The sequence below is a fragment of the Thermobia domestica genome, chromosome 14 (genome assembly GCF_964235325.1).
Source record: "Thermobia domestica chromosome 14, izTheDome1.hap1.1, whole genome shotgun sequence".
Classification (NCBI taxonomy): domain Eukaryota; kingdom Metazoa; phylum Arthropoda; class Insecta; order Zygentoma; family Lepismatidae; genus Thermobia; species Thermobia domestica.
This window is the reverse complement of record NC_137467.1, coordinates 156,217,513-156,233,977: the sequence shown is the minus strand read 5'-3', so window position 1 is coordinate 156,233,977 and position 16,465 is coordinate 156,217,513. Positions and strand designations below refer to the sequence as shown.

At 35.5% G+C, this 16,465-nt stretch overlaps 1 protein-coding gene across 2 annotated transcripts in view; it reads left to right on the top strand.

Annotated features, from left to right (window-relative positions):
- Positions 1–16,024, top strand: part of LOC145670432 (1-acylglycerol-3-phosphate O-acyltransferase Pnpla3-like) — a 44,212-nt gene extending 28,188 nt beyond the window's left edge. For both annotated transcript variants that reach the window (XM_081739104.1, XM_081739103.1), the window contains exons 7-12: positions 1,924–2,099; positions 4,104–4,261; positions 7,009–7,096; positions 8,478–8,670; positions 10,286–10,442; positions 12,326–16,024. In XM_081739104.1, coding sequence (XP_081595230.1) covers positions 1,924–2,099; positions 4,104–4,261; positions 7,009–7,096; positions 8,478–8,670; positions 10,286–10,442; positions 12,326–12,585 — 1,032 coding nt within the window. In that variant the 3' untranslated portion in view covers positions 12,586–16,024. The remainder of the gene's footprint in view (positions 1–1,923; positions 2,100–4,103; positions 4,262–7,008; positions 7,097–8,477; positions 8,671–10,285; positions 10,443–12,325) is intronic.
- The last annotated feature ends 441 nt before the right edge of the window (positions 16,025–16,465 follow it).

The following is a 16,465-nucleotide window of genomic DNA, read 5'->3' as shown; positions in this document are numbered from 1 at the left end:
AAATTACGAAACAAATAGTCACCTTCAAGTGTAAAAAAGGCCTACTCTTTATAACAAACAGCTATTCGATTATTGTTTTAATCTATGGACAAACAAACATTTTCAGTCGATGACGTTACAGCACCCCGCATAAATTCTTCATGCTTTCCTAGTGGTTAATGCACCAGCCATTGACGCCCGGGTTTGACGATTGCCCGATGGGCCAACATTAAACGTATTACAGTGGTTTGGATTTCACATTGAATTTTAGGTCCACGTCTCATATACCCTTAGTTCTGAAAATTACTATTAAATTTTAAAAAGAATAAAATAGCACACCGTATAAGCTGCCAGGTAAATGATGCCTTTACTCTCCCATATCTTGGGAATAAAACAAGGTAAACTTACTGTTGGTTAAAAAACTTTTATTCAAATATATATGTTCTTATTCCGTATAATACAAGGTTGACTGATTGATATGAGTTTACTGTTTCTTTCCGCAGTGAGGCAGGGGTGCCCACAAGGGGGGGCTATGACGCAAATTGCGTCATTGAAATATTTGGGGGGGTTAAAAATCTATATAAATATGCTTAAGGGTGTGTAAAAATTAATCGAAAAGTTTTTTTTTCATGGAAGAACACTTGCGGATAGACAATCGAGGGGGGGTGCGTCATGGACATGAGGGGGGTGGGCACCACTGAGCGAGGGTATATGATATGTGGACCTACAGCTTAACATGGGATCCTAACTACATGAGCTCGCACCGGGAATCAAACCCTGGTCTCTTGCGCCAAAGGCGCGTATGCTAACTATATAGCCACAAAGGAGCTTTCCGTATGACACAAGAAATTCAAATAAGGTTAAGTAATGTGTTTTAAGTAACATACATACAGTTCATCGTTACTTTCATATATATAGGATCAATATTAACAGATCAAAATCATATTCACGAAGAAATTAAATGTCGACTAAAAGCAGGGAATTCGTGTTATTATTCAGTTCAACTTTTGTCGTCGCGAATTCTGTCGAGGAATTTGAAGCTTAAAATATATAAAACTATAATCATGTGTGTTGTGAAATATGGTCGTTTAGTCTGAGGGAAGAACGTAGACTGAAAGTATTTGAGAATAAAGTCCTGAGACGAATATTCGGACCCAAGAGGAATGGGAATGGGGAATGGCGGAAACTTCATAACGAGGAACTACATAATTTGTACGGTTTACCAAACACTGTTAGGGTCAAGTCTAGGAAGCTTAGGTGGACAAGTTATGTAGTCAGAATGAAAGAAAGTAGGAACACTTTCAAAGTTTCGACTGGAAATCCAGTCGGCAAACGTGCATTAGGACTAGGCGCAGATGGGAGGACAATATTAAGACGGATCTCGCAGAAATAGAAATACAAAGTAAAAACTGGATCCAGTTGGCTAAGGACAGAAGTCAATGGAGATCTTTTGTGAACGTGGCATTGAACCTCCGGATTCCATAGGCCATAGAGTTAGTTAGTTGGTTTATCGTAAATGTTAATTAAGGAGATTTTAATCATATAATAAGGATAAAAATATGTTAAGGTCGTCTTCCGGGACGATATAATTTCAGTTTCTGTTCGGTGGTTTTTCCTCAGGATATACAGATCAGATTTTTACTAGACATATTTTCGTGAAGATAAGGTTCCCTTCTTATCACCACTATTTATAACAAACAGCTTTACAGTTACTGTTTTAAGTCGCAAATCATCAAACAATAATTTCATTCGATGACGACGTACTACCAGCATGAGCCCTTTTCAGTGAAATTTGATATTTAGCTCGATAAAGTTCTGTTTGCTGACTTCACAAGGCATAGCAACGCTACTGTAGCTTTGTAAATAATAATAATAATAATAATAATAATAATAATAATAATAATAATAATAATAATTAAATGATGAAATGTCTTCACTTAACAGGAAGCACTAGTGGACAAGGTTCCTGACACCATTCTTACCCTTTTCCAAGAAGCAATCGATTCTGCCAACAAAGGACTCATCAACTGGGTGTTTAAGCACAGAGGCATGAAGCTCCTTTCGATCCTTAGTTTACCATGTATACTGCCAGCGGATATCGTGTATGCTACCTTTAACAAGTAAGTATTTTGTCATCTATCTGTTCTTTCTGTGCTTTGGGGGCAATATCATAGTACTTTAAATATTCTGACGACAGAATTGGCTCAAATCTAAAAAGAAGAAAACTGTTTGATAAGGAAATAAAAAATGAAATCTCTGCAAATTTTTACTTTCCACGCTAAGCTAAAGGAGGCGGATGATTGAATGATTATGAATTAATTGGTAGAATGAGCATGTGGGAGGAAACGGAAGAATCTCGAGAAAACTCTCGCCCACGATGCTGTCCACCACAAGCTCATGGCCTGCAATCGAACTATGGATCTCTTACACCAGCATCAGTACGTAGCTGCATTTATTATATAAACAAGACAGAGACAGATATGCTATAAATGTTAAACAATATTACGCTTTACTTTTAAGTATAATTGGTTGGAAAAGTTAATCCTTGTTGGTACAATTTCAGTTCCCAGTATCTTCTGAAAGATTTGGCTTCTAATAGTATAATACTGTATATCTTAAAGAACGTGCCTCTTTTTCTTCCAGATCCAGAAAATGGCATATTAATCGGTCCATCCATTCCGAAGATACTGGGAATAGAAGTTACCTAAGGGATTATGCACTTCTGCATATATATTTGTACTTGCATGCACAAAATGAACAGTGAGCTCTTTCGATCATTATGTGATCCTTTTCAGACATATATAGATAATAAGAAAGAAATAGATTGTCATCAAATAATCATAATTCAACTATATTTAATATGACTTAATAATAAAGTTCGATTGAAATTAAGCTTGGCTTTATAGCTGCAGTTTGAGTATAAGAAAAGTACTGGCATATTTATAACAATTACTTATATATATACAGTATTTGTTTTTATTAATTGCTATTATTCTAGGATAGAAATGACAAAAGGAAAAAAGTATTAAAGGAAAAAGTCCTGTATACTATAGTTCAAAAACATATGCACTACGCAAAAGCGATGAAAAAAGATTGCAGGCTTTCGAAATGTGGGTTGAAGAAGAATGGAGAAAATTGAATAGATCGAACGGGATACAAATTAGGAAGTTGCGAATAGTTGGGAGAAAAGAACAATATTAGATTGAATTAAGAAGAAGAGAAACTGGTTGTGTGACATTAACTGATAAGAAATTATACTTCCATTATCATTCATTTGCTTTAATCATCCGTCTCCCGTAGCCTAACAGGCAGTGGCGTATTTGAGGGGGGGGCTTCCGGGCTTAAACTCCCACCCGAAATTCTATTTACTATTATAAAGTAAATGAATTATCTTGCAGAATTTTCACATTTCCAGACAAAATTAGCAACCCCCCACCCGAAACAAAATCGCAAATACGCCACTGTTAACAGCTATAATCGTGTAACATTAAACTTAAAAAAAAAAAAATCATTTCATTAAAATTTGGTCCTACTAGTTCTGGATGTGGGTGCCGTAAATATACTTCCAAACAATTCTTCTTTCCAATTTCGCTATGGAACGTAGTAGTACTGTTGTTATAATGAATAGTTTTTCTTAATATCAGTTTTGCTATTTTTATTTCTAATTTCAAACGTTTGTAAAACATTTTACGAATAAACATGTCTTCAAAAGCAACTTGTCACCAAACTTTTCACACTTGAGGGGATAGGTCGAAACACTTCAAGGTTGCAAAACCCCTGAATATGCATCAAATAAGTTTTAAAACCATTTAACTCGAAAATTATTTGACTGCAGTCAAAGCTGTTCAAGAAATTTTGAAGTAGTAAGATTTTTATCTAAGTATCTGTGTCGCAAAGTACGACAAATTTTAGAAAGCAATCGTTTCACTATTGTCATTAAGTTATTGAGAAGAAATTTATGTACACTTTACACTATAACGATAGCTTCTATTTCCTTATTATCAACGCCATTTCACTGCAAGATTAATAGTTACTTTTGTGTATTTTTATTTCTTTAATTTCTTAGTTTTTACAATGAAAGGATCAAAATAGAAAATCATTGTTAATTTTATATTTTGTTGCAGATTTGTATCTACAGCTCCAACGCTGGGCCATAATCTATGGTTGCTAAGTAAAATGATTCTCGATCATTTGATGCACCTAGTCAATAAGATGAACAAGAAACGTCAGCAGATTAGTGCCAAAATCTCTTGTCATATGGCCATTACAGAATATAGAGACAGTAAGTATATCCATTAACACGAAGCAAGTTTATAGTAACTGTGCTGAATTAACGATAGTATATTTATTTTCTATGAAAGAAGTTCGAAATTGGTAGTTTTCTTCTGAGATAATGATTCCGAAATGTAAAAATATTAATTTGAAATAATGCCTGTAATGTATTGAAATTTCCTAGTATGCCGAAATTCAAATGTTTAAATTTATAATGTAGAGAATATTCTCTGTAGCTTTTGATGATAATCGTTCGTGTTTTTTATGCTCGTAGTCTTAGGTTCGATTCGCGGCGCCGGAGCAGTTTCCGGTGATGACCCACGGTTGTGAGGCGATTTTTGGGAAGCTGCTCTTGTTAAAAAGTAGCGAACTCGGTTCTAGAAAACCAGAAATAATAGTGATGAGAATTGTACGAGGACTATCCAGAAGGTAACAGACGTTTTGAAATAATAATAATAATAATGATAATAAAAAATAACAGAATTAACAAACCAAATTGTATTATATTCATTTGAAAGGTACACTTTGAAGCTATTTTTCCACATCTTCGCCATGCAAATTAAAGCACCTATCATGCTGTGGCACAAGTTTTTCAGTACCGTCGTGGTAGAAATCAGCCACCTGCGATTTCAACTACTGGCTTAGACCGGCATGGAATTTAGCGTCAGTATCAAAGCGTTGTGTAGCGAGCCATGTCTTCATCGCTGGGAAAAGGTGGTAGTCGCTTGGTGCCATATCCGGGCTGTAGTGGGTGATCGATCACCTTCCATCCAAAACCATCCAAGAGCTCTCGGATACGCTTGCCCCTCTGTTGTCGTGAGAAAACTACACCTTTGCTTCGGCCTTCACAAGCCGATGAATTTCAATTGGCTTGTGGTTTTTTGTCAACATAAACCTAATCACAGAACGCACCTCACAAGAGGTGGGATTTTCTATTGCGGTGGACATTGTTACACGTCACAGAAAGCACAAAAAGAGCGTCACAGTCCTCAGTCTACCACAGCTGGATGCGTACTGAGTGTGGCAACGCTCTGACACCAAAATGGCGATTCTAGCCCCGCCCACTGCCGTGAAGGCCAAAACGTCTGCTACTTTCTCGACAGCCCTCATATTTTTTGGATAGTCCAACAAAAGTACATAACACTATAAATTTATAGGGTTTCAAAGATATTGATAGCGAGCTGAAATCGTAAATGTAAGTAAATAGTGTTTATCATGGAATTTGGTACTTCTAAAATAGACGTCTCGAATCTTATTTAGTTTTGGTATTAATTATTTATGAAGAACGGATATAATTAGTTTATATTAAATGGCAACGAATAGTCAGTGAACCCACTAGGCCTTGCATGTGCAAATTGGGACAGGGGGTGGGCCAATCACAGAGGAGTTACTGGCATCGAAGTCCGTACTATTCAATCGCTTATCGTATATTAACATCACAGGGACACAAAAACTGGTATATAACGGTAACCAACATATTTATTTACTAAAGAAGAGCAGAAAAATGTGTATTTATTTACCATTTTAATGGGAAACGTGACTTTTATATGTTCTGAACTAGCTATCAGTGTTCGGTGGTACACTGGGTGTTTCAACACGGAGAATATTTTCAAGGTGGTCATCAGTTATCCAAAGAAAAGAAATCAGTTCAGTTTAATAGATCATGTAAAAAATTAATTTTTAATTACGGGTTAGGCGGGTCAGATGAAAGGGTTCAATGGGCCGGAACTGTACCGGGGGCTGGCAGTTGCACATGGCTGCACTAGGCGAAATGTGAAATATTATGCAAGCGATTATTATCATATTGCTTAGTACGAACAACGGAGACAAGTATTGGTGCATGACCACTAAATGTAACTATGAGCAGTACAATTTGAAATTGGCACAAGAATAGCGGAATCTCCATTAAAGCAATTCCAGTAAGCAAAATTGAAATATACAACTACATGTTCGTTGTCAGCGGAAAGAATACCATTAAAAATTCAAGGCTACTTAAGCGGAACAATGTTTTAACTAATTCCATTGTACTTTGTATATGTGATTCGACTGAGGAGAGTCTTTTTACCTTCTACTATAAACGATGACATTTGTCTATCGTTTTCTATTTGTTTCGCTATGCTCGTGTTCTTGTGAGTTTTACTTTTATTTGATCTTTTCTCGGTCGATTTTAATTCTGGTCTTGAACGAGTGCAAATAGACCTTGTTGTAGGGCGCACCCTTACCCTTACTTTTACCCTTAAACGGAACAAGTTATTAGGCGCTTGATAATTATGGTAATAATTATTTCTGAAATACTTAAATTTTAAAACGAAATTTATTGAACATGCTAGGAACAAGACATTTAATTGGTATTTTATTGAATGAGAACCAGTTAAAAAGTTTTTTTTTTTCTTGTTTCTTTAATTGTGTTCTTTGGAGACTGCCATGTCTGTAAAACCCAACTCTTCCTGGTATGCAGTTGAAGACCTAAATGTTAAGAAGATGGAATTATGATGGTGTAGTCAGAGGCGGATTTAGCCCTGGGCGGGGCCAGTTTTTTCGAGTAACAAAAATAGTTGTCGCTATTATTTATATATTTTTGAAAGTTAATAGTAAACTCATGATATACATATCATAGTGTGAGTTGTGGTTGGCTCCCCCAGTTTTTACCTTATAGATCTGCCTCTGGGTGTAGTTGATGAGATAACTCGTAAATTCAGTTTTCGATTTGAATAGTGTTATTACAGTAAACTTACGTCCCTCTCCTTCTTTTTGCAGCGAAATTCGACATTGAAGCTGTCAATGATTTCGACACGAGATTGCAGAACAACATCAACTTCAATTTTACACTGAATCTAGATGAAGGGTAAGTATCTAGCAAAAAGGGTGTAATAGTGAGAGCACGATTGTTCAGTGGTAGTGTGCTCGCTTCTGCTGTGAGAGATTCGTTAGTCATGTGAGCTTAAGGTGGATAACATCATAGCTCTGAAGTGTTCTCGAAATTTTCCTGCTGCTATTTTTTTTTTTTTTCTTTATCATAATCATTCGCTTCCATTCGTGTTTTTCTTCGTTGGACCTGAAACTAAAAATTCCATTTTAACTTTCGACAGCTACATTTCGTGAAAATGATGTATAATGTATGGATGAAAGACTAAAGGAATTGCGTACATATTTACGAAGATGGGTGGAAACGTTAGTGCTCCGAGAAAAGCCGCGGACACAATGTTGTCTATCACAAACTCATGGTCTGGAATCGAACCACGGGCCCTGTGGCTCCGCGTAACGTAATCGCTAATGCTCTTACCTTTGGTGCGGGACACTCGGTCGAAAAAGTGTAAGCCTGAGTGAGCCAGCCATCCTGAGTTTTTCTTATTCCCATCAAGCAAATGCCGGGATGGTACCTAACATTTATGTCCCAGGCCGCTTCGTTCCTTTCCCAATCTTGTCTTCCTTCCCTTTCCTCGGATAGTGTGATCGGTAACGGGCTAATATGGCCATAGACGCCAAAAGTCTAGAAATTTCATCCTAATCCGAACCACGGACCCTTCACAGCAGAGGTGAGAGCGCTATCACAGCTCCATGCCTTCCTTGTCAAAAGTTGAGTACAAACTATTTTCACAAAAGACATATTTATATTTTTATTGTGTTGACATTGCATGTCTTCTCCATTAAAGTTGTCTTGAATGAATTAAATAGCTACTTGAAAGTTCCAGTTTGAATAAAACGTATGAAAACCCAGGAATGATTAATAGGTATTAGTTTTTATTGTTTACTTATGTTATCGATAATATTTAGAATATAAAATAGTACGAGAAAGTACAAGATAAAATTATGAGATGAAAATTCAGTCTACAAATAATCTGCTTAATTTCAGAAAATTATTTTTACTGTGATTTTGTAATTTTTTTTTTCATGTTAAATTATTGTATTTATGAGCAATTATAGTGTCATAATGTGCATTGAAGTCTCGAAATTTGTTTTCTGTATTATAAACCAAGATTATAGAGTGCTTTCCGTAGGAACTTTCTTGTACTTGTTCCGTTGATGTGAATGTTTGATTTGTAGATCAATTAAGTCCAGGGACGTGAAATTTTCACAGGAAATAGAGAGTAGAACATTCCTATCTAAGATATCAATATGAAAATTTGTTGTAGCATTTCCAGCGGTCCCATACTTGCTGTAAAATGAAATACATCATATTTGTTTTATTTCTATTGAAATTTACATGATTTAATCTCGATTTTCAGCGATATGTGTGTACAGCAGCCTTCTGCCATGAAATATCCCAACAAGCTGTTAAGCCAAGCACCTCACAGAACTAATTTGACCGTCAACAATCTCGATTCTCCAGTGGATGACGACACCTTTGAGCACATCTTGCGAGTGACATCACATCAGGATGCTGTTATGGCATTCTATTACATGGACGAGCGCAATGAGGTAAGTCCAAGCGTCAACTATGGCATAGGTATTCACAGAAGTTTAAGATTAGTTAGCATTTCTACTTTCGATTGGGTAGGCATGAGATATTTCCAGTGCGAGCAGACGTGTTCAGTTTTAGCTACACGGCTATAGTGTCGATGTGGAAAAAGTTTGTTGAATTTAAATTAAAGAAAGTCCAATGTCTTTCCAAGCGTTATAGGTACACTATATCTGTGAGGCCCATAATGGCAGATACCTACCTGAAATTATATTTGGGGGCGCGGTGGCTCAGTGGTAGAGCGTTCTCCGGTAGTTGGAGTCCCTGGTTCGATCCCAGCCCGCGCCGTGTGGACTTTGTGGTGGACAAGCGTAGCTCGTGGGTTTTCTCGGGATTCTCCCGTTTCCTCCCACTTTCTTCATTCCACCATATCATTCATTTCTTATCATCACCGTCTCCTTTAGCCTAACCGGCATAACCGTGGCACGTAAAACTAAAGATTTCATTTCATTTTTTGAAATTATATTTCACACATAAGTGTAAACAGTCTCCCATCTTTGGTCTTTAAGTCTTTGAAATATCAATGGAAACTAATGATAATTAAAAAAAAAAAAAGTTATTCACAGTTAGAACTCCTTCGTGACTTTTGGTCCACCCTGTATATTGTTTATTATTATTATTTTCAATTATAAGTAAGTATAGAGCTTTTATTTCCGTTAGTACTTCAGAAAGGTATTTGCTTGAGAGTATTTTTAATGATAGATGATAAATTGTTATCCTGTAAAAATTGTATCAAATCTCTGATAAGTTGCAGATGTTTTGGTGCTAAAATGGATACTTAATGGCATAGTTAGTGTTCATATTTTTAAATAATATTTGAATAAATCCCAGTCTTCTATTATTATATAGTTTGCATTGAAATATAAGTTCCAACGTTCCAGTTTCTTTGTTAAACCAAAGTAACTTGAATATCTTCTCTAGGTCAGGTTTGATTTGATTGGATTTAAAGCAGTATCAAAAGGAATTCGATAGAATATAATTATTTTAGATTTAAGCCACGTTATTTAAACCCTTCTAAATTTTTCTTTTGTTGATGGTTGAGATTTCCCAGTCCTCTGTTACGTACTCATTGTTGAGTTAAAGCGTTCAGCAGCTAATCATTGTGATTAGATGTTTAAAGTTACAGGAAGGAAGTTTTATGTTTGCATTAGTTCCATTTTCCATTGCAAGTTTGGACAGCTCATCTACTTCTTCATTGTTCCAACACGAACTTCACATATAATATTATAATCCTTTAAGTGAAACTTTATAACTGAACATCTCCCAGCGACGTACAAGATAAAATTATCAGTGTTATGGTTTTATAGGATATATCTCCATTGTTGTGATGAAAAGAAAATCAATTGTTTTAATTAACAGTTAAATCATACGTTTTCATATTGTAGACCAGTTCATTGTAGTGTGTTTTGCGAAAGACTTCTTAGTTTTTTCCCCTGTTCTTGTGAATTACTAAGGAAAAATTGATTTGTTTTGTCGCTATTGTGCAGACCAGGAAATTGATTTTCTGTCCATGTATTATAATATAACGAGGTAGGTAGTTTTTATAATTATATATATATTTTTTTCTTCTTGCAGGTTAAAGTCACGGAGATATTTGATGTCACCAATGCTGATACGGATGCAGTATTAAGTCCTGAAGAACGGGCTACAAATAGCAATCTGGAGTTCGACGATACACACTTGAATGTTCCGTACAATTCTTGGGGTCTACACCAGACACTTCTTGTGGATGGTGAGTATGAAATTGAAGACTTAATGTCTTTGTTTTGTGGCTTACTTTCTTTGTCTAACAAGCTTCGATGAAAAGCTAGGTTCCTTGTTTTAATCTACAATTCACCCCCATCCCCCAGCGTCTATAGGCGATAAATTTATACGTATGACAACCGGAATATCACTATTCATCTCAGCCTATCTTTGATCAGATCTTTAAGGTTATAGAAAGGGAGTTTTGAACTACCCGAAAGTTATGGATTGAATGGTATGGAAATTTATTGACTCTGAAACTAATAAAATATTGTCCGATGTTGATATATGTACAAGGGATGGACAAAATATGAAAACACCTGAAAAGTTGTACATTACCTTTATTAATAGCGAGTAGGACCACCTTTGACACGCAAAACAGTCTGTAGTCGACGGAGAATGCAGAAATGCAAGTCGCGTATGGTTGTCAAAGGGATGTACCAATCTTCCGCCGAAGGAGCTGCATGTTATTGTAGAGACGACGCTGGTTGGTAGCGGGCTCGCACCTTGGCTTCCAAAAGTAACCACAAGAGTTCAATGATATTGAAGTCTGGCGATTGTGAAGGCTATGGCAAATGTGATACTTCATCTTCGTGCTCATCAAACCAGTCCTGGGCGATGTGAGCTGTATGAACATGGGTTCTGTCTTTTTCAAACACGGCATTACCATCTAGGAACAAAGTTGCGCCATAGTATGCAACTAGTCACTCAAAATTGTTACGTAGTCCTTGACAGTGACATGTCCATGCAGGATGATGATGGGTCCGGCGGAATACCAGGATATGGCTGTCCAAATTATCACTGAATCACCGCCGTGCTTCACTCTTGATAACAGACAGTCTGTATCGTACGCTTGTGCAGGGGTTCACACGTATCCTCGGCTAGTAGTTGGAAACAATGTAAAGGGAGATTCATCCGACCTCATGACAATCTTCCAGTGCTCCATTGTCCAGTTTTTATGGGAGTTGCATCACTATCTCCGTAAAGCAGGGTGGTCAACAGTCACGAGTGGTTTGGGAAATGCAGGTCTGCCATAAATACCTTGTTTATGGAGTTCTCTTTTGACTGTTGTGACGCTAACTGGGTTTGTAAGCACTGTATTCAGCTCAGCTGCGACTTTCGGCGCCTTGGTGATTTTCTGCTTGGTCACAATCGTACCAACGCAAGACACACTTGGTTCCACGCTGGTGATTCGCTGATGCGGTTTTCCCGAAATACTCTTAGGCAGTCATGATCTTCGAGACTTGCCTCTTAATGCATCAAATATTTCCGCTACGTTCGTCATGGAAGTTCCCACCATACACGCACCCACAATTCGCCCTCTTTGAAACTTTGTCAGCTCAGGCATGATGCACGATAAGCTGCACGAACCGGTCACTGATTTGTAACTGATTCATCTGTTCAACTGGCCAGGTTGTATACCTCACAGGATGTGCCGGTGACCACAGTGACACCTAACATTCAGACGCAGATCGTGTTTGAAATGGCTGCCTCTTTAGTACCAGGTGTTTCCACATTTTTGTCCATCTCCTATAAGAGTCGATAGGTTACATTGAACTAAACAGAATGGTATGCTTGAGGATGAAGTCGGATGCTTAGGTTTTGAGAAAATCGAGAAAGAAAAAAATATGTTGATCGTGGTCAGTCTGATGCATTTGATAGTTTTTATTCTGGAGTAGGTTCTTTTTTATTTATGCTTTGTATATGAGAAATGTAGGCTATTAACTAGCAGATTGTGTCGATTATTGTTTGATTTCTTTTAACAGTGATGCACAGACTACTTGTTGAAACAATAGAATTAGAACAAACTTTTATAAAAGCTAAATGTTTACATCGTACTTAATTTGTTTTGTTTCTGTTCTACTTTTCTAGACGGCTATACACGAGACCGCTCCAACTCCTTCAATTCAGACTACTCCATGGACGATATCCTGGCCAATGAATCAGGTACCTTGTTCTCAGATCCGGAAAGTGAATGGAATCCACCGAGCCCAGACCCGACGCCCACTAAATCCATAGAAAAACAATTGTGCTCCGACTCCCGACCGGAATCGGATCAGAGATCGCAACCAGTTAGTGACACAAAAGCATCCCTACCGAGGAGACCATCGTATGTCATAATGGATACGTGAAACTAGTTTTTTGTGTAATTCCTTATTTTTATATATAATGTGTATAGAAGTCTTCCCAATATTTTTGTACATACTGAATATACATATAAGAAACTTATGTATATTATTTTTAATACTGCGTGTTCTTTCTCGTTTAATTAGAGAGTTGTGAGTATTATATTTATGCGATAGGTGAAGCGCGAGAGATGTATTATTACTCTTCAGTATATATGTGTGTGCATGTATGAACGTGTTTTTGTGAATAAATATTCAAAGACTGATAATAAGCAATCCAACAATGCAATCAGAATATGTTTATACTTCTTAGTGTAACTTAGCTCTTTTTTAGATTTCACTTGTGTTAATATATATAAGCATGGTTCTCAACCTTTGATGTATTCATGTGGAACATTCCATTGTGGTAAGTAAGCATTTTTAAGCTTCATTTGACTGCTAAGCTCAAATAAAATAATTCTCTAATAGTGAAAAGAATTCCGTAATGTTTGTTCAATTGTAACTGTTATTTTTTTTAATCAATAAATAATATCTGTGTTATACAATAAATACAGAGGCAAGAAGTTACGTTACACTAATAAATTTTGTATATTCGAGTTACGATTCCGAAGTCAGTAAGTAAGAAATAAATGAATTTGGTTAGGTTTTCATATTGCTTGTACGCGTTATATTGGATTTTTGACTAATACTTCGAATTTTATTAGCATTAGATATCATAACTGCATATTCATAATTTGAGAGGTTATTGGTAGCTGATCTTCCTTTTTTTAAAAAAAAAAATTAAACTTTTCATTTCTTAAGCAATATAATAGTTTTGGAAAATATTAGTTTATTGATTCTATTCCAATTGATATTCATAAAATTCAAATAACATAGTCTGCTACACACTTTTGAGTTTTTTCGTACATATTTCACATTCACCTAGTAATGTGTCACAAGTATATTTTTTTATATTATACTTGAAAATATTAGAACTTATTAATCAAATATTCACTGATCTTTTGTTACATAATTAATGTGTGTTGAATATTAGTAAGATTTACTGTCTTATTTTAGTGAATTCCAACATTTGAGAATCATGCTTTATATCTTAAGGGTCTGTCTTTTCCTCAATTTCCTTTGGGTCACTGCATGTCAAATATTGGTCACATATACTGCTGAGAAGTTTAATTATCGCTTTTATATGATCGTACGTGGTTGTATGCTTTGTCTTTCATGGCCCAAGGAAAATGTGTGTTTTTGAATGTAGCTCTGTACAGTACTTTTATATTATTGAAGATGAAAATTCAACATTACTTAATTATATCCTGTGTTTTGTGCATACTAATTATTGTGTTGTCCGTTTGAAATTCTTAGTTTGTGCATACTATAGCAATTGTACATTTTTTGTTTAGTACATTCCTGGATAGTACAGAACCAATAGAAACAATATTAAATATAGGTTGAAGCTATCACTTCTTATGCCTCCAACCTATACGTAATATTGTTCTTGACTGTACGTTCGTGCTGGACATTTTTATTATTTAGTTAAACAGAATCTAAAATATATAGGTGATAATAACTAATTCGGCACATATTCTTCAGCCGTAGAGTTGCATATAGGCGAGAAAACAGAATTCAACAAGTTGGAAGGGAACAGAAATAAGATTGTTTGTCTATGTAAATTACTAACAATCCCTATCTCGTTATGAACTAACAAAAGAATTTATATGTGATCCTGTTTTCCAGGAGGCCAGAGTTTGGTAATCTAAAAAATGTTCCATGTTCTTGAATATTCCAAATAAATTTTATGATTTTGATTGTATTGTAATATCAACTAAATACTATAATTTTATAAGTTTGTTTACTGAATACATAATTTTTTATCGTGTAAAACTGTAATTAATTAGTTACTTTTTTTATCAATTCCACATTCACAACTGCTTCCTTCAAGTACTTTAGAAGTTTTACATATACAGTGTATTTGGCCAAAATTTTGATTTACATTAAACAATATACAAAGAAATTATCATTTTTCGGTGCTTTTCACGATTTTATCCTATTAAAAAAATATTACAACGCAATAGCGGTTGGAAACCATATATTATATATTGAAAGAATATGTATATATTTTATGGTTTAAAAAAAACAGTTTATACCTTATGTACTAATGAAAGGAGAAAACAACCGTTTTTTTTATATAGGTGCAAATTTTATCTCACACATAGAGTGAAAAAGTGACTGACTGGACGGGGACTCGAACCCGGAACCTTCGGCCTACCGTGCTGATGCGTTAACCACTACGCGTTAACCGATACATAGTGGCTAACGCATCGGTATGGTATGCCGGAAGTTCCGGGTTCGAGTTCCGGTTCAGTCAGTCACTTTTCACTCTTTGTGTGTTATAGTTTACACCTTATCTAGCTGGTAATACAGCATAAATGTGGATATTTAAAATAAAGAAAATAGTCTAAAATTTGAAAGAAAAGGTGTAACACACCATGTCGTTAAGACATTTTTAACTGTAAAACATTAGTACTCCAAATTTACTTATTTACTTCATTTCACTTGTATTTACGAAGTGTAGATATTGTGCAATAAATAAATAACATTTCACAGTTAAGAATATAAATAAAGTTGAAATACTTGTATTATTTGAATATACACTCTAAAAACGGACAAGTGTTCATTTAGTGAGAAAGGAAACTTAAATGCGTTATATATGTATCTACAAATATATTAACAATTGAATACTTATTAATTTTATTATGAATTTTGAATGATTATTGTGCATATTCTTGTAATGAAACTAAAACTCGTGTACAAAGTCATGATTTTTAAGAATAATGTACTACACCCTTGGTTTTTTCATTTGTTTGGTAAAAATTTATTGAACAGGACACGTGGTGAAATATATTTAAGAACTGAATCTGCACAAAAGCTTAGTACGAGGCGAAATTATGTTTCACTTTTACTTACGATACACAGTATATTATGGTACACATAGTGAACGTTAAGGTTATGGAAATAAGATATGAAGAATTAGCCTTGTACGAAGTTTTACAGTGCGATGAACGAAGCACCATAAGATCATTCTTTAAATACTTTTTCTCATTTGTGGAAAAAAAGTTATCTAAAATTTATAGAAATTTTACTTTTTCTAAACTTTGGGAGTAAACTTTGTAAATGATTATATATATTTAAAAGTTGTTTCTAAGTGAAATTAGCACAGAGCTACATATCCTTTTCATAGTCTTTCAGTGTTTGTTAAAAAAAATAATTTGCTTCTGTATATAATATGTCTGCTCTCTACAGTTGTAATGTACATAGTTGTAATATATATTTGTTACTACAATGAAACCAATCAGTCTTGTTATTTTGTCCCAGATTTTGGTTTCTGTTGTTTCTGATTATAGTGGGAAGTCGGAGCGGTATTTATGAATAAAACTTGGTAAACTTACCAGCATGCCTGAATTTAGTGTTGGCAGATTGGAAGGAGAGCGAAAGAATGTGTGTGTGTGGCCACTTTACCACTTTAAAAATACAGGATGCACCATTTAAGTCTGAAATCATAGGGATAGTGACAAAGTGACAGTTCTACATGACCGCCCTTGACTTTTACACGGAAGGCGTTCTCTACAGTCTCTGGTGTAACGACGAAAGATCTCTCGAGTGATTTCTGTGCAGCATGATACACGTTCCCTGGATTCAAAAAGGCTTTTGGCTGATTATACATATTCCCAGTGGCGTATTTAGGATTTTGTTTCGGGAAGAAGGCTATGGACAACACGGGGAAGTGGGAGGGGGCATTGCCCTCCTGAGCTAAAGTTATGGCGTCCGACAAAATATATTCAATCAGTTTTTGTTTTGTTTCACTATGAATATTGTTATAATTTCATTTGTAATT